This window comes from Athene noctua, chromosome 9 (genome assembly GCF_965140245.1).
Source record: "Athene noctua chromosome 9, bAthNoc1.hap1.1, whole genome shotgun sequence".
NCBI lineage: Eukaryota > Metazoa > Chordata > Aves > Strigiformes > Strigidae > Athene > Athene noctua.
Genome location: NC_134045.1, coordinates 6,285,030 through 6,306,796, shown reverse-complemented (window position 1 = coordinate 6,306,796; position 21,767 = coordinate 6,285,030). Strand labels below are relative to the sequence as shown.

General features: G+C 40.5%; 1 protein-coding gene across 2 annotated transcripts in view; it reads left to right on the top strand.

Moving 5' to 3' along the window:
* Nucleotides 1–21,767, top strand: part of GLG1 (golgi glycoprotein 1) — an 85,202-nt gene that overhangs the window by 38,145 nt on the left and 25,290 nt on the right. Inside the window, exons 2-8 of one of the 2 annotated variants that reach the window (XM_074912928.1) lie at nt 546–578; nt 3,324–3,410; nt 7,348–7,563; nt 14,093–14,296; nt 14,935–15,006; nt 17,239–17,422; nt 19,274–19,488. In XM_074912928.1, the coding sequence (XP_074769029.1) occupies nt 546–578; nt 3,324–3,410; nt 7,348–7,563; nt 14,093–14,296; nt 14,935–15,006; nt 17,239–17,422; nt 19,274–19,488 (1,011 nt within the window). The remainder of the gene's footprint in view (nt 1–545; nt 579–3,323; nt 3,411–7,347; nt 7,564–14,092; nt 14,297–14,934; nt 15,007–17,238; nt 17,423–19,273; nt 19,489–21,767) is intronic. The other variant, XM_074912930.1, reaches the window with a different exon arrangement.

The following is a 21,767-nucleotide window of genomic DNA, read 5'->3' as shown; positions in this document are numbered from 1 at the left end:
ATATGGGATGTTACCAGTTTCTTGTGGCTGAAGTTGTAAATTTTGGGGCTGCTTTGGACTGGCCCCTTTATGTACGGCTGAAAGAAAAGATTTTGCTTCTCAGATGTGGTATAAGAACATTTCAGTCTAGGGAAGGGAAGCGAGTCCTACCTTTCTCCTTCAGTTGTATGTGTGAAACTTATTTTTCTTTAAAACTTTACTGCTGCATCTTTGTTTTCCCACAGATGCTTTTTTTGCTGCTTTAGTTTGGGCAATTGGGCCAAACATAGGTGCATTCATTATGTTTTTGCAGCATCTACATAAATGTTGCTACTCTTGTGCCATTTATGTTCGGTAGAGTTAAGATAGCATTGTGTCTAAGGTACCTGTTATTTGGATCTTTTTGGTACTTAGATATCATCACTTATGCAGGTTTTAAAATTTCCTATTGCTTATGTAAAATTGTTTCTTACAATGAAAATGAGTTGACAGTATGTTAGTTCCTGTAAGTTTATGGTAATGTATCACATCAGTATTGAACTGACACTCCTTTTTTCTCCTTTCAGCCAGATAATGAAATCTCTTCAGACTGCAATCACGTAAGTATTGCTTTGTTTTATTCAGTCTCTAGCTATGACATTTGCATCTTATATCCATTATCAACCTTCGATATTTTGCATAGTTTGGTAGTTTGCAAAAGCCATTAATCAGGACACGTTTGGGTTTCTGTGCTGTCCTATGGAGGAAAAACACAAGGTGACTTCTTTAATCCAGTAGAGCCACTGTGGTCTTACTGGAGGCTTCTAAGTGCAACATACTTAAAAGCTTTGTAAACTGTACTTCTGTATCGGAGGAGTGTAGCAGACGTCTTTCCTATTTTATAGTTGGGGGGTGGTTCCCGTGAGTTACTGGGAGCAGTATGATGTGCTCCTTTTGGGAAAGATGTGAGCAGAACTGAATTTAAACTCTTAATTTCAGCTGTTGAAGCCTTCTGTATTGCTTTCACAGCTGCTAAATTCTTAGACTCACTTGGAAAATGCTGTGGGGGTGTGATATTTAGAGGCAGTTTGAACCACTTGGCTGGTTTTAGAACAGATTTCCTCTCAGCACTGTGTTTAACTGTGAGCAAACTGTTAGCCAGTTTTCAGGCTGTCAAGCTGACTCTTCAAATCCCAAGACTCTTAAAACATTTTTTAAAAAATCATCAGAGCTAAGGTTGGTATTAGGTTTCCTTTGGCTTCTCTCATTTGCATTCTGTTAGAATACACCGTATCAAGATCGTGAATTGTTTGGTTAGCCCTGGACACAGTCAGTCAAGTGCATGCCTCAATGATGGTCTTGGTTTCAGATGGTTGAGAAGCTATATTTTGGTTTATTACTGGAAGATATATTCCAGAAATGAAACCCAGCCACGCTGTATAACTAGTAATTTCTGACTGTGTTTATAAATTAACCTTTAGCACTGCACTGCCTGACTTCATGGCAGCTGTAATTCTCTGTTGTGCAGGGTTGGATCAGATGAAGGACACATCGTGTTTCTGTTTAAGTCTCTTCTTTTTTTTGAAAGAGAAGTCTTCGGTAATTAAAACTTACCTATGACATTTAAATGTGCCAACAGAAATTACCTGAATGAAGAAGAAGAAATGGAGAAATCAAAGTTGGAACTTTCCTCTGCTGGATTAAATGGCAGTGTCTCTGCCACAAGGCAGATGTCAGGCTGCTGTGGATTATAGAAGCCGTTCAGGAATAGGAAGTCAGGCAAAGTCTCATCTTCCCAGGCAGAAATTGAAGGGGAATGATCAAAAGCTAGACCACAAGAGAGGCATCTCATGTTAAAATGTTTTCTTCGTCTCTCTCTGCAGTCTTAGGTAGTACAACTGCTGATCATTTTCTGGGTAAATACTGCCTAGCGCTAAAATCAGGATTTTTTTAAGCAGCAAGTTTAACCTTCCTTCTGTCTGTGGGAAGGTTCCTTTGGAGAGCATCTCATTTCAGGATTCTCCAAAGTCTGAGATTACAAATGCAGAGATGTATTCTTACGGTGTTGGACCTCATTCTTGTCCTTCCGATCCTGGCTGGGAGAGGTCTACAGCACTGTGAGGACAGGTTCCCTCCTTATACACTTCTATTTATTAAACCTGCATATTTACAACTTCTTACTTCCTCTGAAATACCCTAGACTCCCATCATCTCCTTTTTTTAACTTTTCACAAATCTATGATATGAGGTGTGGAAGACAGTGCAACTGTGCCGATTTAATTTTTAGTTCTCTGTGTGTGCTTCCACCATCTTGGAGATGATGTAAACCTGCCTTCTTGGTGTATGATCATGGTTTTTATTGTTTTTTCTAGTGTTTTGTGTACAATTGAAACTTCAAAATACAAGTTTGACCAAACTGTTTATCTTTTTGGTATTAATTTGATTTTGTCACAGAGGCAGAATATTTGAAACAACTGTTTAAAACTATTTAAACTTTACTGAAAAATGTTTAAATGCAACTTGAGTTCCTAGAAAAAAAAGATGAGCTAATAGAGCTTCTCTTAGTCAACATCTCAGCTATTAATTTGCTGAGGCTTTGTTATCTTACCCTGTATTTTTACTTTATGGTGCCTCAGGAGGACATCTGGGATGTGTATATATCTGCAGAGTGTGACTTGCCCAAGATTGATTCTTGCACAATGACCCAATGTATCAAGGCTCCTATGTGAGCTAATCTCTGGCTCCTAGAAGAACAGTCCTTGCTGAGACGTTTTGCGGTCTAGTGTCTAATGTATCATTGTGCTTAGCAAGAGGGAGAACCTCCTATAGGTCTGAAATGTATCTGTGTCCAAAAGGTTGTCTGGTCACAGCCCTTCACAGAAGGAACCATCTGCATTGTCTCCTTCCTCTTCTGCTAGGTTTTTATTAGGTTTTCAGTATGAAATCTGCTTGTGTTGAGGACTTCATTTTTGTTAGATCGTTTGCATCAGGCAGACAAGCCATGGTGCAGAAAGGTATGGTGAGCTAAAGACGTTGATAAATATGTAGCTGGTAGCAAGTTATAGCTTTCATTGTTTCATCCTTTCAGTTATGAAATTGTCTTCATTAGATATATTTCCTTGTAATGAGTCAGCTCATGACCTTATGGAGAGATTTCTAACAGCATGAATTTGTTAAATATGAGAAAATTATTGCAGAAATGGACAAAGTTGTTGGCAAGAAGACATTACATAGATTGTTGCACTGTAGAAGGATGATGATACAGACTGGGAATAAATGATGTTTCATTATTTTCTGAAGAAAAATATTTGTCATTCTCTGTAGGAAGCTCTTAAACTCTCTTTCTACAAATGCTCTCTCTGTAGCTCTTGTGGAACTACAAGCTGAACCTGACTACAGATCCAAAGTTTGAATCCGTGGCCAGAGAAGTCTGCAAGTCCACTATTGCAGAGGTAAGCCAGAAGAAAGGCATGGCTGCTGTTGGGGCACTAAGGTGTTTTTTTTCATTTCTTTGTGATAGTGAATTAGTGTGCGAATAAGGTTTGGGGAAGCTCTAGTCTTAGATGCCAAATTACTAGGTGTAATTAATTTGATTTCCTTGCAGAAAAAGCCACTTACCTTAGTGGTGCCAGACAAAGGGGCAGGAGAAAGAAATGATAAAATAAACCCATCAGCTCTCACCTGACCTTTTGTCGGAAATCTGTTGTGGGTTGGATTTATCCCCTCTTCATCAAGTGTTTGACAATTTTAACAAGTGTTAGTGTAGGAGGGGTTCAACTGATCTTAGCATAAAGCTGATTTTGGATTGTGTCTCGCTAGCAGAAAGAATAAGCACGTAGGCATCAAATGATGAATCAACTATTTTTTTTCTTCAAGGCTCAAAGTTTAATTACTTGAAGGAGACTCTGTTAGGAATTTCCCATTTATAGGTTGCACTAGGAGTTAGTCCTCTACCTCAAGCATCAACACACTTCAGTCCAGCTTCAAAGATTACTTGATGAATCATTTATTTCCTTGTGCTCATGCTGGAGCTCTGGAGGCTGTGCACTCAGCCACACAGGAGCTGACTGAGCCTGAGGTTTTTTCCCTTTGCTTGAGATAGTTTTCAGCTAGACTTCAGGGGAAGTAGCGGCACCAAGGCTCTATACAGCAGTACAGGCTTCAGCTGACTTAATTCAGTCATTAAACCGTGCTCTGAAAAACATAGTTTGTATATCCACCAGAATATCTTCACCTACACATAAACTTGCTTTTTAAAAAACCTGTTTGCTCTAGATGATGGCCCCTTTGTGGCTTTTAAAGTAGCTTTTCTTGAAAGACAGTCAGTTGCATGTATAGCAGATTTCTCTCTCCAACCTTGGTTTGTGTTGGCAGTTTATTTGCCATGGGTCTAGCTTTCAGTGGTGCAGACTTGCTTAATAGACAAGAGGAATATGTCAGTGCCCAGAGCAAGTTTAAGATGAGTGGTTCCTCAAGTCCTCATGTTTTGGGTTCCCCATTATTTACAAAGTTTTCATTTGAGATGAACACACAGAGATATGAGAAATTGAGGATGTCAACAGCAGCCTGGCTCCAAATGTTTGGGAATTAGTAGTGTAGTTGAGGGGTATTCGATTGCTTTTTCTTCATGGCCTGCTAGGGTTCTGCTTCCCCTTCTCAGTACCAGCTGAGTTGCAGTAAGAATAGCATTAGTGGGAAACCATTATTTAGTATAAGGAGAGACCAAGAAAACAGTTAATACAAGAAGGCTAGAATATTAAACAGTGGAAGGAAAACAGCTTGCATCGAAGGGTGACATTGTGTTTTGAGTTCGGTAACTCCCAAAAGCAAGCACTGCAAAACCTGTCAAATCTCACTTTTTGCAATCATAGGGAAGATTATATTTTTCTGTTTTAAGTCATATAGCTGCTGCAGAATTTTTACAGTCAAGACATTCTTGAAAATACCTTTTCAACAGTCTGTTTATGACTTCTGTACAGTGGCAGTCTGACATTGTTGTAAATGGTACCCTCTAAATCTGGGATATGATGTGGGAAGAGCACAGCATTTTAGCTGTACATCAGCCACCAGAGTTCATCTTATGATTGTGGTGAATGATAACATGAACTGCTGGTACTTTGCTGTTTGGTGAATGCTTTTTATTTCAAGAAAGAAAAGTTGCATAAGTCAAAATAATCTCATGTTTCATCTTCTGATACTTAATACTAAGGTGCATAAACTATTCCACTAATTTTTAAAAGTATTTCTAAAACACTTTTTAAAACTAACATATGTATTGGGAATATACTGCTAACATACGGTATTAGCCTATGAATATTTTTCTTTAATTCACATTAACAGGTAGGTGTTTTCTTACTGGTATCTGAGCACTGATTTTAAGAACTGCTTTGCATTAAGAACAAAATACGACTAGAAAAGTAATTTCTAGTAAAAGTCATTTGGAAATAGGTGACTGTCCCAACCAGGTTTATTCTGAAAAGTCCACCTTTAATTTTATCAGCTAAATATAGATTTAAATACCAACTTTTTTCTCAACTGTTGCGATTTTATAAGTTCTGGCAATAATTTTAATCTAGAATTATAGTTGGCTACCATATAATGGTGGTTGTTTCAGAAGTGGCCAGGCAATAACATGATTGCTTGGTCTTTTATGCAATTCACTGGCTCAGGCCATGGAGCTCTGGGGCTGTTTCCAAAGCCGAGCTCTTCCAAAAACAGCATGTTGCTGTTGTGTGCTGGTTTGGCTTGTGGTACTTAAGCTGAAGTAGGGCCAAACCGAAGATGCAGCTTTCTTGGAGAAAGCTTGCGCAACTCTCTCCCTTTCACCCTGCAATGACTCATACATGTTTTCACTTCAAAATGTATTTTAAGCGTTTTCTATAACAATTACGTTGACCTTAGTAGCTATGTTTTTCTAATAGCTATATAGATTAATTACAAAATGTTCTACCAGCCTACATCTGCCTTCAAATAATGGTGTTTAAAATGCTGCATGTTTTGTTTGTTATATAGAAAGCAATGGCCTCGTAAGCTGTGGCAGCAAGAGCTCGGTTTTATTCATCTAGTCTGACCTGTATGAGTCTGTCACAGTATGCCCTGAGTTAGTTTTCCTTTGAATTAAATACATCTTTCTAGAGATGACGCTCCATTTTTAAAAATTTCCAGTATAAAGATTCCAACTTGATATTTGAGAATAATGATTCCCTTGAGATAAAATGGTTCCCTTAACATTGCCCTTGCTTGGTGTCTAAACCCTCCTGGATTATTGATTGTCATGGATCTCCTTTTAGACTGATGAGCCCTTCAATATTTGTACAGGAACAAATCTTTGATGTAATGAAGTCAATCCATGTATCTATTGCTTGAAAAACTGTCACTGCTGTACTTCAGTGTCTGGCTGTCAGGCATGCTTCCTGCATCGTCATGGCTGCAGTTTTCAGCATGCTCCTGAACAGGGAACACCAGAACTGGACAAGTATTTCAACATGGGCTTCCCAGGGTTAAAAAGAGTCTGTGTAATCTTGGTACTCTTTGGAGCAAGGCACTGCACTGCTCCTATCTCAAGATTCCTCAGGGATAAGGAAGAATGATGGTTCCTGATAAGGAACCATGTTTTTCACTTCCCTTGGAAAGACACTGTTAAAACTGCCTGCATCTTTTACTTCCAAAGGTGACCTTTTTGGCCTTACTGTCTGCTTCCCTGAACAGTACAGGCTCTGCTTTATATTAGGGACCTGTCTGTTCATGTATACTGTTTTTCCAATCCTTGCACAGCTTTCAGCTTTTGTTAGCCATGATTTTTTTTTTACACTACTGAGTAAAATGGTTTAGTATCAACAATCAGTTCCTCTAAGAGCCTGATAAAAATGAATTTGATGATGATTTTCATTTATAGTAGTTTTCAGCTTCCAGCAAGTTATAAACAGTTCAATAAATACTGCACTGACTTTTGAATCACTCTCACTTGTAGCCAGAACGTTATGTTGTATGAGTTCAGGTGGCTAATGGGGGTCCAAGTATGGTTTAGTGATGTTGTAATATGCTTGGCTTTCTAAATAAAGGTTTGTCAAACTAGCATTTTTCCTACAAATCCACTTGATTGCAGGGGTTCAATGTGATTATTATGAAAGATTATTATTGAGCAAGAGGTTTTATAATTCTCAAAGTCACTGCATTTGCTTTCTTCAGATACTGGCACACTGAGGTATTTCTTAATTCTGAAATATTTTCAAGTATTCTGACTTACTGAAAATCAAACTGAAGCCTAGAGGGTTTCTTTGCCAGCAGATTTTGAAGCTTCAGATGCAAGTTTCTTTGAGGATTTTTTTTTTTAAAAAAGGTTAACTTCAGTAAGTGCAGCCACTGTATTTTTATTCTTTTTTTAAACAGATCAAGGAGTGTGCAGATGAACCAGTTGGTAAAGGCTTCTTGGTATCATGTTTGGTGGATCACAGAGGCAACATCACTGAATACCAGTGCCATCAGTACATCACTAAAATGACAGCCATTATCTTCAGCGATTATCGGTTGATCTGTGGCTTCATGGATGACTGCAAGGCTGACATCAATCTCCTGAAATGTGGCAGCATTCGACCTGGAGAAAAGGTATCCAGAGAACATGTAGATTGTCAGTCCGCTTGTAAAAGTCATTCACTAAGGAAACTTACGTGGAGACTCTGCAATAGTATTATTGTCTTACTTGCAACTGAGAAAATACATGGCATATCTCATCTGTCTGGAAAGGGTGATGTCCTGATTCTGTACAGTACCTTTTCAATAAATATGTATTTGTTCCTCTATGGGGGACTACTATTCAGAGATGACTTTCATTTGTCTTTCCTTTCTGCGCTACAGGTGATCTGGTAGGTAGTTGTCTTTTTGATCACGCTCTGGCAGGCTTGACTTGTGATGAATTTCCAACAATAGATTTAAGCAGACCTGTTGCTAGGCTTATTTCACAGTCTAGTTGGGTCTGACGCAGCAAGGTTATCAAGGTGATGTGGCCTGTGCTTTTTCAGGCTGTAGTTGATAGAATGAATCAAGAGTTTTTATCTCTTGGCTTCCCCATTTCTCTGCTCGCCTGAAAACGGTTGAAGGGCACGTATTACCTAGTGTCATATTTTAGTAGTACAGACTTATTAATACTGTACTGGTTTTACTAAATCAGTGTTTTTTGTCATATGAAACTTAAGTGGAGGTTGGTGAAAAGAAGTTTGTGGTGACTAGATGCAGGTCTATTTTCAAGGCATGGTCTTTCCCTGTTTACTCCAGCATAGCTAATGCAGGCAGCAATTATATAGTGCTGCTGGAATGAGTGGCTTCTTTTATGGTAAGTTTTGAAGTTTAGGAATAAAGTTAAAATGAGCTTATCAACTTTTTAACAGTGCTTTTTAAATTATAGCTCTTATGCTTTTAAGAATTAGTCTCTTATATCAGCTATTAATGAGGGGGTGAAAAGATTTAACCAAAAATACACACTTTTTTTTTTGTTTAAAAGTTTCCCTAGTTGTTTGAGAGATTAGCTGCTGTAAGCAGCTTTACATCCATAGTGTATTAAAGTGCTAGTGTATTTGAGAATACTTAGCTGAACAACAGAAAGTACAAAAATAAGTACTTGCTTTCAAGAACAAAAGCAGCCATGGAAGTGGGAGGAACTTGTAGGCACTGCAGGTTCAGGCTAGTAACAGCTGAGTAGCTTGTTTTCTCCGTAAAGTAAAGACACTCTTCTAATCATCGCCTGAAGGTCCTCATGAAGTAAGAAATTGCTTTTAACAATCAGTGTAGAATCAGAAGTGTAATATGGGAGTCTGGGGTGTCAGGTCTACATACTACCTGTGGCCTGACCATATTAAAACAAATTAAAATTGAAATGGTAGCACTGAAAGGTACAGTAGGATACAGAAGGATTTAATGAGTAAGTCAAATCTCATGTGGCAGAAGTGAAACCAGTGCTGGCAGGATTGTGTGTGTAGCTGCATAACCTACCGTGTTGGTCACAGAAGTTGAGGTGGGTGAAGGGTGAGGATGGCCGGGGAGGTGAAGGTCACAAGTCATCTAGGAGAGGGAAACAAATGCAAATGTTGGGTCACTGAGTTTCTGTGGAATAGCGCAGCGAGTCACTAGCCAGACTTTTATGGGGGTTAGTGTGGTTTATGCATATTCCCCACTTTCTTGGTACCCAACCCAGAATATTTTGCCTTGGTTTGTGAAAGCATTGCAGTCTGTCATATGATGTCTTTTGTTGTGCTGTCATCCTTGGCACTTAGAGCAATTGAAGTATTTTATACTGCTATGGAAACAGCTATAAATGGCTATGCAAGCATTTCTTTTGTTGGTGTTCTGTTTATCCCTTCTCTGCTTTGGAGAAATCTCATCTAATTTACTCCCATCAGATGCTGGTTCAGGTATTATTTCCATGCTGTATCTTCTGAGAGTTACCTGTAGAGAAACAGTCATTACCCTTTTGTGTGACTGAATGTAACTGTGAATTTAATAAATAGGACCTGGGCACCTGAGGAAGAAGATGGGGAAAGAAGTTCATTTCTCTCTCTTTTTATGGAAATAAGCACTATTAGACTGCTAACTCCATCTACATCAGGCAGCTTCTAGATGACAGTATGATAGCTTCATCATAGTAAGTAGGATAAACTGGCATTTTTAAGTGAAAAAGGCACTTTAGTAGGTATTCCAAAATGAGACTGCCTTTTGAAGCCCCTGTGCTAGCTAACTGTTCTCCTTTTCTATACTTCCTTTTAGTTTTGGCTTGCTTTTGACTTCCTAATTGAATTCTGTTCCTGCTGGGTTTGTTGCTTCTGATGTAGTGGTTTCTGTACTTTCTTTTCCATGTTTCTTGTTGGCTTTCTACTTTGTAAGAGCAGTAAAGTACAATTTAGAAGTCTCCATCTGACTGTAGACTTAATTTTGCTGTATATAGTAGAAAAAGCTTTCAAATGTCACACCTGCAGCCTAAGTCTTGTAAGTTGGGGTTTTTTTCTTCCAGTTAATGGAGAAATATTTAATAGTAGTTTCAGTCACCTTTCCAGTTGGCTGTTGCACTTCATAGCAAATTTGATCTCCTGGTATGTAAAGCTTGCTTTGCCTTCATGCAATAGGGATCTAATTTGAAACTGAAATAGGTAATTGCAACAGAGCTTTTCTTTTTGGGCTGCCTATCAGAATGAGCTGCTTTCCCAAGCCCAGTAATGTCCAGGATTGTATCAAGCTAGTGGGTAGTGTACAGTTTCCTGGATTCTGGATTTAGGCATGATATCTGAACTGATGTTGATTATTTGCCATAATGAAGGCTATGTAAGTGTCAGTTGCACATCTGTTGAACTTTACCAGATAATAGTATTTTTCAGGTTCCTTACACATTAGGAGACCATTGTTTTCTTGCTTTTTTTTCAACCCTAAGTGCTTTTGAGTACAGTTGCTCTCACTCCTTCCCTAGTTTCATAGAAATACTGGACACAGAGGAGAAATGAGTCAAAGTGGAAAGAGATGATAACACTCAGCTCAGTCTTTGTTTACACAGTGTAGTATTATAGCAGTGTGCTGTCGGGTGAAGTACTGGGAACTAGTTAATCTAGGAGCCATTCTCATAACCCTGGTGTCCGGGTTAGCCAGGTGGAGTGCTGAACTGGAAGTTGGGGTAGATCTGCTGGGTTGTTTTCCATAGCCTGACTGCTCTGGCTTCAGCAAGTCAGTACGGCCATTCAGTGCAAGGTGCTGTGCTGGGGAGACAGATTGTGTTTCACCTTCCTGTCTGCTGCTCCTTCCTACTCCTCGCTCTTTTTCTGGTCACTTTTCTAGCTTCTCTCTGCAAGCCTGCTGCTAGAATAGTCATGAACTTAAGGCATGTCCGGGTTCAGACTAAATAGTCTTTTCTGGGGGAACTTCTGAAAATGGCAAAAAAAAAGAGAATTGCAAAGCCTAAAACATATGGGGGGTGGGGGGAATGTCTGCTGGAAAATGAATAGTAAGAACAAGGTTTCTAAAATTCTCTGTTGGCCTAAAGCCATGTGCATGGAGTTTGAATTTTGATCATAGGAATTAAAATCTCCAAAAGCGTTGTGCTGAAAAGGGTTTGCTTGGGCACATTTAGAACTTAGTTCCATTTTTCTGTCGAAGTGCCATCGGACAGCACTCTATCAGTTCATAAAACTAGGCAGTGTTTCAAGATGCTCTAGACTAGATAACTGTCTGGTATATTTAACAGATCTTTGCAACTTTCAGTTAAAATTCTCCATTTGAGATTGGTAATGATGGTGAGACAACAGTTCTGAGAAACACGTGTGGTTTTTAGATTTAATCTCTTGTATTTGTGTGTTGTTCTGGAGAAATGAGGCCTAGACTCTGTCAGCCCCTGCAGCAATTTTGGGAAGTCCTGACTTGTGGAATGAACTTAAAGATCTTCAACTCTAAGGTAGAGGCTTTCTGACAACATGGTACTGGATAGAGGAAAAGCTTTGGAATGCATTCCACAGCAGAGCTGCAGCAGGCGTTTATAACCTTGTACACACCAGACAGCTGGTGCTGCAGCAGGACTGGGAGAGCTCACGCCGTGGGATGCCGACCCTTGGCTTTGGTGCTGAGCTGACCCCCCAGGACTGGTGGCACGTGGAGTGCTGGTGGGAACAGGCAGCTCTGTGTGGTGTAGAGCTTCAAAGTGATGCACGTACTGCAAATGTGTGTCAAAGCTGTCCTGCCATCCTTAGGATGAGCCTGTCAAACTTTTGGTTGTCAGCTGCCTTAGAAAAAGACAGTTAAGTGCATCTGTACGCACGTTTTTTTTTCCCCTCCAGTCTCCAGTAAGAGATTGCACAATCTTAAATACAGTAAGTGTTAGCCTGTAATTAAAACTTGAAGTGATGTTTCTCTAAACCAGATTTGTAAAGTCCCATCCATATTCTGTTTGACCAGTAGCATGGCTGCCTTCATGCCCTTTTGAAGAAACAAAGAGTTAGGACCTCCTTAAGCTGACTTTATAACTAGTCAGCACTAGCACTCAAGGATCCGATATATCTGCCTGAAAACAAACCCCAGGTTAGGTCAGTAAATCTCCCAAACAGTGTCAGGTGGGCAAGGAACACTAATGGCACCACAAGAAGGCATGTGAATCCTTGGAGGCAGGAGAAAAGAGCAGGACTGCATCTTCCAGGAGCTAGCTGTGTTGACTTGTGTTTATTTCTGTTAAATCTGACATGTTTTTAAATTGCTTTAATACAGGGCAGCAGAGCAGACAGCACTGCAAGATGATCTACCCAAATGTAAAAATTGTATTTGCAAAGCAATGCAATAAATTAGTCATTTCGTGTTGTGTCCCTGAAATGCAACAGTAAACATTCAGCATCCAGCATATGGAAATCGGCTTTCACTAGACTAATAAAAATAGGTTTACTTTCATATATAGTATGACTCTGACCAGGAATCTAGATCCATGCTGCAAGAGACCAGGAAACTTCTGTGGAAAAATCTTGCCTTGTGCCCTCATTGCTGGCTTGCAAGTGAGTGAGCGTAGTCTTGGCCTGCCTTGCCTCCCAGCTGCAACCTCACCTAGGCTGGAGCAAAAAACTGCCAAAGGAGCTTAAAACTGTTGTTTTCAATCATTTAGGCTTGCTGGCTCCTCAGTTGTAACTGCTGTCTGTGACTGACCACAAGGATTTGCACACCAGGGTTTGTGTTTGGTGTGGTTATAGATAAATGACAATTCTAAGTAACATGGTGAAAGTACTGCTAACTAGTATTCCTCGGATCCCTTTTGGGTTCAATCCTAAAGGGACTGTTGATGTATAATTATATTTATTCAAAGATGCTGATATCTGGCCAACATATGAAGTTGGCTGGTTTCTGCTCAAAGAAAAAAGCAAACCAAAATACAGTTTTGGTGTGTGTGTGTGTGGTTTCAGGTTGGTTTTGCTTTTTTAAGGGGAAAACTACTTTTAGCCCTTTAAAACTGTTACTTCTGGGTTGTGACTTTAATTGGCCAATTTTGCTTGTGCTCCAAGTGCAGCAGAGTTAAACAGGAATGAAAGGCTGCCTGCCTGAGGAGACGTGTCAGAACAAAAAGATTTGGAAGAGTTGCATGAGATTGAATAGTCATGGTCATGTTTTATGGAGACTGCTCTCTTATTCATGTTGCTGCAACAGCAATGGATGAACCTACTTGATGGAGCGAGCTGAAGGGATAGCTCCTAAATGGTTACTACAAATGCCAGGTTGATGTATGCTTCAGGTAGTCTGATAGAAGTTTAGTAGCAATATCCTCTCACAGCAGAGCAGCATAAATTGAGGTGGTCTTCACAAGAAAAACTTGCAGAAGCCTTGAGAGATCTGTTCCAGAAGACTTCTTGTTTATTAGAGGAATCAGAGGTAGAGAGGGGTTATGGTTCCCTTTCTAAACACATAAAAAAGATGTAGAAAACTAAATGGAGTGTTGCCCTGCTTCTTCCAGGCTTTCTTACAAAGCTGAGGAGATTGTTTATTGGCAGTTGCTGCTCATAGTCCAAATTCATCTTCAGGCTTCAGGACGGTGGACATGGCATGCAGTATTGGGCCAGAAAGGCTTTGTCTGAGACTTCGTCTACTCTTGAATGCTTTGCTTTTTTTAGTCCCTTAATGGAGGAATTAGCATTAAGAAGTCTACGTTGGACAAAGCTGCTTTGTGGCCTTTTTAGCATCACTAATTGTCACCACCGAAACTGAAGGCTTGTCTCAGCACAGAGGAACTACGATTTTTCTCTCCCCAAGTATGTTCTTAATGTGATGCTATTGCTTGCAGTTGCCATGGTGCGGGGAGAGCTATGTCAGATTAAAGATAATTTGGCTGTTTTGGTAAACTGCTCTGAGCAGTGTGACTAAGTAGTGATAATCTCATTAAGTCACATTAAAACAAACCCAGGGCATTGGAGGGGGATTTCACAGTGGCCATCAGCAGGATGGTGATGTATAAAGCGTGTAGATAGCACAGATATTAACTGTTGCCTACTAAGAATGTAAATTGGGTTTAGGCTGAACTTTTGGAAGGCTATATGTAGACTGTTTGTTGATTAACTTAGGTGGTGCTTATCCAGAGTCACAGATAGTTTGATTATGTAAGTGGTTGATTACAGATGTCTTGCTCTTCTTCGTGTAGGATGCCCACTCGCAAGGAGAGGTGGTGGCATGTCTGGAAAAAGGCCTGGTGAAAGAGGCAGAGGAGACTGATCCTCGAATTCAGGTTTCTGATCAGTGTAAGAAAGCAATTCTTCGTGTAGCTGAACTCTCTTCGGATGATTTCCACTTGGACCGGCATCTCTACTTTGCATGTCGAGATGATAGAGAAAGGTTTTGTGAAAATGTGAGTATTTCCCCTTGCCTTCTCTTCTACATTCTTTCATTCAAAAAAACCCAAAACCACAGTGGAAGAAGGAATGGAACAGTAAAATGGAGTCTGGGCAAATTCGTGTAATACTGGAAACAGGCACCTTGTAGCTGTCATTTTGCTATAAATCTGGTATTAAATTCACTCACCCAACAAGCATTACTTCCAGCATGTTAAGGAACTGAATTGGCATAAATGGTTTAATGGGCACCGGAGCTGGTGTGACAGGGCATGGAACAACTCGAATGGGGAGGAGGTAGCAAAGGTAAATGACTGCTCCCATCTGCAGTGGTAAGCCTGGTCCGAGTCTGAGACTACTCACAGCACTCCTTATCGCCAGACCAATGAACTGGAGAGCTGCATTGTTCAGTCTGAATTAGCTTGTGTCAGCTGAGTGTCGTCTTACTAAAAGGGGATGAACACAACCAGATTTTTAAAAAATGCTATAAAATCTTAAAGATTTTTATAGTAGAGAAACTATCACTGTCATTTGAAATATTAACTTTAATATATTTCTAGTTTAAAAAATAAATCTCTTTAGGTGTAGTTTAGCCTTCTTGTTAAGCATTACAAGTCTTACCTTTATTGGTAAATGTTACTGTTCTTTTTCACAGACTCAGGCTGGGGAAGGCCGAGTCTACAAGTGCCTCTTTAATCACAAGTTTGAAGAATCAATGAGTGAAAAGGTAGGTATCTGTCTTGGTGAGACAAATCCTTAATGCAGAAATCATCAGATCATTCATCAGTCCAGGGTATGTTATTCTTTTCCAGTGTTGAGGAAAATCCATCATCTGTGTCATAGGATAACTGACTGCTTTAACAGATGCTTTTACTTTGATATATTTGTGTTTCCAGCTACGTGATGATGGCTTGAATTAATTGTACTCAAGTTACAGCCTTTAAAGTTAAGAATTTAAATAAATCAAAGCTTTTAGGTGGGTAATTTGGGAAGGTAGACTTGGAGCTCAAGTGGTAGCATTGTGATTGAGTGTTTAAAGTAGAAATCAGACTGTGCTGGGGTAAGCCTTGGATAAATGCTGTCATAACATACAGATTAGAAACAAAATGCCTCAGCATAGGAAGCTCTGTGTGTTTTACTTTTTTGTTTTCAAGGCTATGAGTGTCTGAATATGAAGCAGGACATTTTGTGGGAAAGATACACAGTTCAGTTCCTGACATTTACCTTATGTTTTTTATGAAGATGTGGTTTTCAACAACAACAAAGTTGTTCTGGAAAGCTAGTCCTGAAAATATGTATTGGTGTAGGTGTTTTGAGAAGACAAAAATGCCTTCAGGAAGCAGCATCACAGTGTTTGGGATTATATGGAATTATATCATCTGTCTGAAAGGATACAAAGATGGATATCTATAAAGCCCTCCTCAGAGAAGCTCCACTGAAGGAGCCCAGTTCAGAGGCCTGGCGGGATCAGATTTATTTCCTTTTCTTTAAATGCATTAGCTATCTGAAAGCTTAGTTCCAATTAACAAAAACTGAGTGATCCCTGAAGGCTTGAAACAAAGCTTCGTTTTTTATGAACACGTTACTGAAATGGATTTCTATTTTTACTTACCCTGTTTTTGGTTGTGTAGGGACAGTGGGGTGTTTTTTGAGGGGTCTTTTCCACGGTTGGCTGTCTAAGATATGAATATAAGATACTGAGAGGTTAGACAGAGCTGTAGCAGATGACTTGGTAGGGATAGAGGGGTGGGTGCTCTGACGGCGCAGTTTGCAGAGCAGGAGGAACACAAAATCTAGTTCTCACTCTTGTAGCTGCCAAGGTTGGACCATCTGCAAAGTTACTAGTTTTGTAGAAGCTGTTACCCAGTAAAAAGTCCCTCCTTGCTGATGACATCGACTGCTGTGTACACATGTAGCCAACAATAGCTGCCTAGTGGGTGGCTTGCTTTGGGTAATCCAAAACTGCTCGCCAAGATGGGCTCACTGGCTGTATCCAACCTTCCCCTGCTTTGGGGGATGAGGTGTCATCAAAGCAAGCCTTTATGTTCCTTTGGCTGGAGCTTGAAGTCTGTCCAGTCCCAAGGTCCCAGTCATGGCACAGACAGGACCATGAAGGAGGAGATGGGAATATCTTGGAGTAGGGCTTTCCAGGTCCTGGTGTAGATATGGGAAGGTATAGGAAGCTCCTATAGCTGTAGGGCTTCTCTGTTCCTTGTGCCAAGATTGTTCTCCCCACCCTACACATACACAGTTTTTCTTCCTTTCAAATAGTCCAAGAATGGACAAATTTGCCTGAGCTGTTCTGAATTATCTGCCACCCTCGGATTTAATTTTCATATAATTTAAACCAAAAGCTATGAAGTGTAGCAGTCTTTTTACAAGCCCTTTTTTGGATGCAATTTAGAGGGTTGTTCTTGCAGCTGCTGGGTTTGGGTTTGGCCACAGTGCGTCCTTGTGAGCCTCACCGGTTGTGGGAAATGGCTAGAAATTCCCATGGTTAGACTGCTTTATCTGTTGTCATCTGTTCAGCATGTTGCAGAGCAAATACAAAGAACACACTATTTTGTAAATGCGACTGGAAAAAGTTGTTTCTTGAGGGCATGCGGTGAGCATGTACCACAGCTGGGATAAATGTCAGCAACTGATCCTAGTTACCGAGAATGAGTCACGCTCTCAGCCATCACTCTTCACAAAAAGCTGGATGAATGTGCAGTTTTAAGTAGTGCACTGCAGAGAGCTGCTGCCTTTAAAACCCTTGATCTGTTGCCCTTGGTGTGCATTGTTAACTGTGTGGTTTCTACGAGACAAATGAAATTTAACTGCAGTCCAGCTTAAACACATGAATTTTAAAGCATCGGTTGCCTTTTAAATACAACTTGAAAACTTAGCAGCAGCAGGTTTAGCTCTCTGTCACCAGCGTGCAGAAGCTCATTCAGCCATCCCAATGTGTCTCCTGCAGTGTCGTGATGCGCTGACAACCCGCCAGAAGCTGATCGCCCAAGACTACAAAGTCAGTTACTCGCTGGCCAAGTCCTGTAAAAGTGATCTGAAGAAATACCGCTGTAATGTGGAGAACCTTCCCCGGTCTCGGGAAGCCAGGCTTTCCTATCTGTTGATGTGCTTAGAGTCTGCTGTGCACAGAGGTATGTGGAGTTGAATCAAGGGGTGTGTGACTTGCAGGGACCTTGGTTTTAAACATTTCTCCTGGACCTTCAGCTTCAACATGTATTTACTGTCCTCTTCTCCAATAACCTTTTCCAAACGTTGATTCAGAGGCAAGTTTCCTCATCATAATGCTTTCCTCACTGTTGTTTTGAAGATCTGAATGGCTGAGTTAAACCTCTGACACTGACTGCTATTGTGTAGACAAGAAGTTTAAAATGCCGAATAGCAAATCCCACTTGGACGGATGATGTGTAATTGCAAATCCTTTTATTCACTGTGAATTCAAGCGGCTCTTTTCCTCCTTTATGTAGTAAGCATTAAATATGCTACTAGGTTAAAGCACAGAATAGAGAACCTGTTTATCATCACTCACGGAAAGCCAGGGTTACTCAGTCCTCTGCCTCTTGTAAGTGATATTCTTTCCTTGCAGTTCAGTAGCTTAGGTAGAGGCCTTAATTTTTTAACTCATACCTAGTTTTTGATATATAGAAGGAAGGTGTGAGAATATTCTTTTTGTACATTTAAGTTAGCTTAAGCTGGGAATGTCTTTAACACCAGTGGCTCTTCTAAAGGCATTAGAGGGCCCTATACCATGCTAAAGGTTCTCCGTGAAATTGCCATAGCACGTAAAACAACACATTATATCCTCTAGATCTGCACTGGAGAATTGCTTGGTTTTGGCCTTGGCATGCAGCTGGATGGTTTGTGATTCAGCAGCAGGGCTGTATGCTGCAATGCCTCTGGCACAGGAGGGAAAGGCTGCCGTAACACCATAAGCAATCTGTGCATTTATGAGTTTGAATAACTCATCCCTTCTGATTGATGTGGAAATGATGTGTGCTGTTTGTTAGAAAAGTTGTGGGTTTTTATTTTTCCTTTTCTCTGCAGTAGGGCAGGTGCTTTCCTGAATTACATGCAAAAAACTGCTGTTCAGTTGTTAACTTCCACTTTCATGGTGGAACAGGTTCTGCAGCATGTGGCTCATCCAGGAAGCATAGCCCAGAAGGAACACTAATTATTCCACACACTTCCACAGGTCTGTATTGCAATGCCTGGGAGCCCCTGCTGGGGTCTAGGACCTCCGTTGCATGGAGCCTTGTACACACAGGTTGTGATGGGGACTAGGGGGAGGACATAGCAAAAAAGCCAATATGTTCCTTTTGATTAAACTTCCCCGCCCCCCAACTGTTTACATGGGGACTGCAGGAAAGCTTATAGCAGATCTGAGCATTTATTAAAGCTAGATTTCTCTGCAGCTACAGTGGTTTGGTAGACACTCTGTATATGCTCTTGGTAACGTGTTCTATTCTGGTTTTTGGCTTCCTGAGCAAGTATGCATTGTTGCTCTAGAAAACCTTTTCCTCAGAAAATGTTTAACCTGCTGTCCAGGCAAATTCCTGCCCCAGGTACTTATTGAGCTGGTAAATTACCAGACGTGCCTTCCATTTCTACAGTGGGAAAACAAAGCTCTTGAACATATGGGGAAAAGCTGATCTGGGCTACAGAACTGCAGATCCACTGAGTGTTTTCAACTGTTCATCAAAAGCAACTCCTGTAATGTGAAATCCAAAATAAGATTCTCCTAATCTTTCAGGAATCCCTTTTTAAAGAATATGTATTGAATCCATAGACTGGCTGTATTTTACAGGTTCAGTTCAAGGACGGGAGCTACCATAACAACTGGTTTAATCCCTAGCATGTCTATTCTGGCACATTTCTTGCAATCTGGTGTTGTCCAGAGTGTGGACATCATCCCTATTCTTCCAACATGATGGCAGCATAGGTCAAGAAGCTTTAATGCTAGATCATGATGTCTTCTCTTGGCTCAGGTCGACAAGTGAGCAGCGAGTGCCAGGGTGAAATGTTGGATTACCGGCGCATGCTGATGGAAGACTTCTCGCTGAGCCCAGAAATCATCCTGAGCTGCCGAGGGGAGATCGAGCACCACTGCTCAGGCCTGCATCGGAAGGGTCGCACCCTGCATTGCCTGATGAAAGTAGTACGGGGCGAAAAGGGAAACGTCGGGCTGAATTGTCAGCAGGCAGTAAGATGCTTTTCTATTGCTTTGCTTCTAGGTTGCTCAGTTGATAGTAGCACTGATTTTGTCCATTGACTTTTTGACTTGTGATGGAGATTCCTCTTAAGGTAGTCTGACTCTGCCAGGTACCAGTGAATGCTGGAGGCAGTCGTTTAATTGTCATGGTATGAAGTGTAACTTGGTATCTAGCAGTGCATGAGTAGTGGAGTTTTTCCTCAAAAAATACATTTTGGACTGTTTGTTCTCCAGTAGTTTTTCTCCATCAGCTCTCAAGTCATGGAATTCTCTCCAGGATGCAAGATGTAGGGAAACTTGCTTTTTACAAGTGTTGAAACATTCCCTCTCCTTCCCTTTTCCCCCTGTGCCCTGTCATTTGAAATGTACTAAATCTTCTCAAAGTACCTTTCTGCTCAGTTTTATTTTTGGTGTTTCATTCAGCTTAAATGATGGAAGTGAAACGTCAGGGCCAGGTAGGTATGGCACACTGCTGCATGACACTGTAGTTGCAGCCACTGAAGGAAGTGTTGTTCTCCAAAGTACATTTTTTAAAACAGGATAATTCTTTTGCCTTTTTTAAATTCCATTTTGGCCCAGATGCATCCAGTTTGTATTATTTTTAAATTGAAACAATTATTTAATATTTGTTCAAACTCATTTGTGCTTTTTAATGTGATATTACTTTTTTTGTACTTAATACCTGCTTTTAATGACCTGTGAGCCTGGAAAAGTGACATCAATACAAGAAATGGCTAGGGAGTGTTGGTGCTGATGTAGGAATTTGGGAAGATATATGTTCTTGGCCTCCTGCAATATACGGAACCGCTGTAGTCCATTTTCGTTGTAAGTGTGGCTTAAAGCCTGAGCCCAAGATGCTGCCAGTCTGCTTGTGTTATGAAAGATAAATGAGTATGTGTTAAATTTTTGTAAGGGATAAGATGCTTTTATGATGAAGCTTATTTCTGCATAACTACCAGGTGTATTGGTGCAGCAGCTGTACAGTTTGAGTCATTTCTGCGGTGAGCTGTAGTGCATGACTTATGCTTTGCAACATCGGTGTGAAAAGCTGCATACTTGCTTCTGTGTAAATAGTAAATTGAACTGGTTGCCTCAGAACTTGATTATTTGCAATTTGTGGGAAAGATCAGTTCATCTTAGGAATGACTTCCAGATCATGAAGTGTATGTTCAGAACAAGTCATAAATCAAGGCAGGGGACCCACAGAAGTGATAGGAGATTTCAGACTTTTGGAGAAAAAAAATGTCTATAGAAATCTATAGGAGTTTCTTTCAGTTCTCTTAGATTTAAGCTACTGCTTTATTTTTGTACAGTAAGTTGATGCAACAGCAGGGCTTGTCCATGACTCCCTGTCAAGTTGAATGACCTGTTTTCTGTTCTCTGTGCAAAAGACAGCAGGATCAAATTAAGTGTCGATTTTATAAAATATGTTTAGCTTGTCTGTATTTTTATGGGCAAGGGGAAATAGATGATTGCAAGAATAAGATAAACTCTCCAGTGTTCTGGTTCCAGAGGACTGGCACGATGCTATTATGTAGCTGCCTACAACTTCTGAGGTACTAAACACACTTATTGTTGATATTTTTGTATTTGAATGGTAATGGTTGACTCAGCTGTCACTGGTTTTATTCTGATTCATTGTGTTAGAATGAGTTTCTGGCTTTTACCTTCTGTGGTAGGTAAATTATCTTTGTAAGGAAGAGAATATTGTCCAAAACCCTTAAAGATACTGTGTGTCTTTTGTGAGAGACTCAAAGTCCCTGTCATGAGCTGGACCCATACGACAGGCCATGAAGAAGGCAAGTTAGAGGTCCATCCCTTCATAGTAGCTGGAGTACTTGATTTCCTTTTGGATACCTAGAGAGCACATTTACGTGCTTCTGCTGAGCCACAGATGCTTCTCTGAAGCTTATTCTCAGCTTCTTAGCTGCCGCATGTCAGTATAGTTCAGTCTTTTGAGACATGTGGATGGTCTCAGAAGTGCTTTGGTAAATTTATCCATGGGGGAAAGATTGACCTGTGTCAGGGTTTCCAAAAACTGTAAGCAGACTGCATCAAAGAGTATGGACTGTGGGGTTTCTTGTCTACAGTGTAATGTTGGTGAGAGCTCCTATCACTTTGTACTGCCAGTGGCTGTTCCTCTGCACAGAGGATGGCTGCTTCAGCCATGTCCTCCTTGCTTGCTTGCTGGCTACTGCTTGTTCCACGTGTCTTCAGCCCAAGTCCAGCTAGTTCAAAGCTGACTGATGTTGGTCCTTGCTTTCTGATGT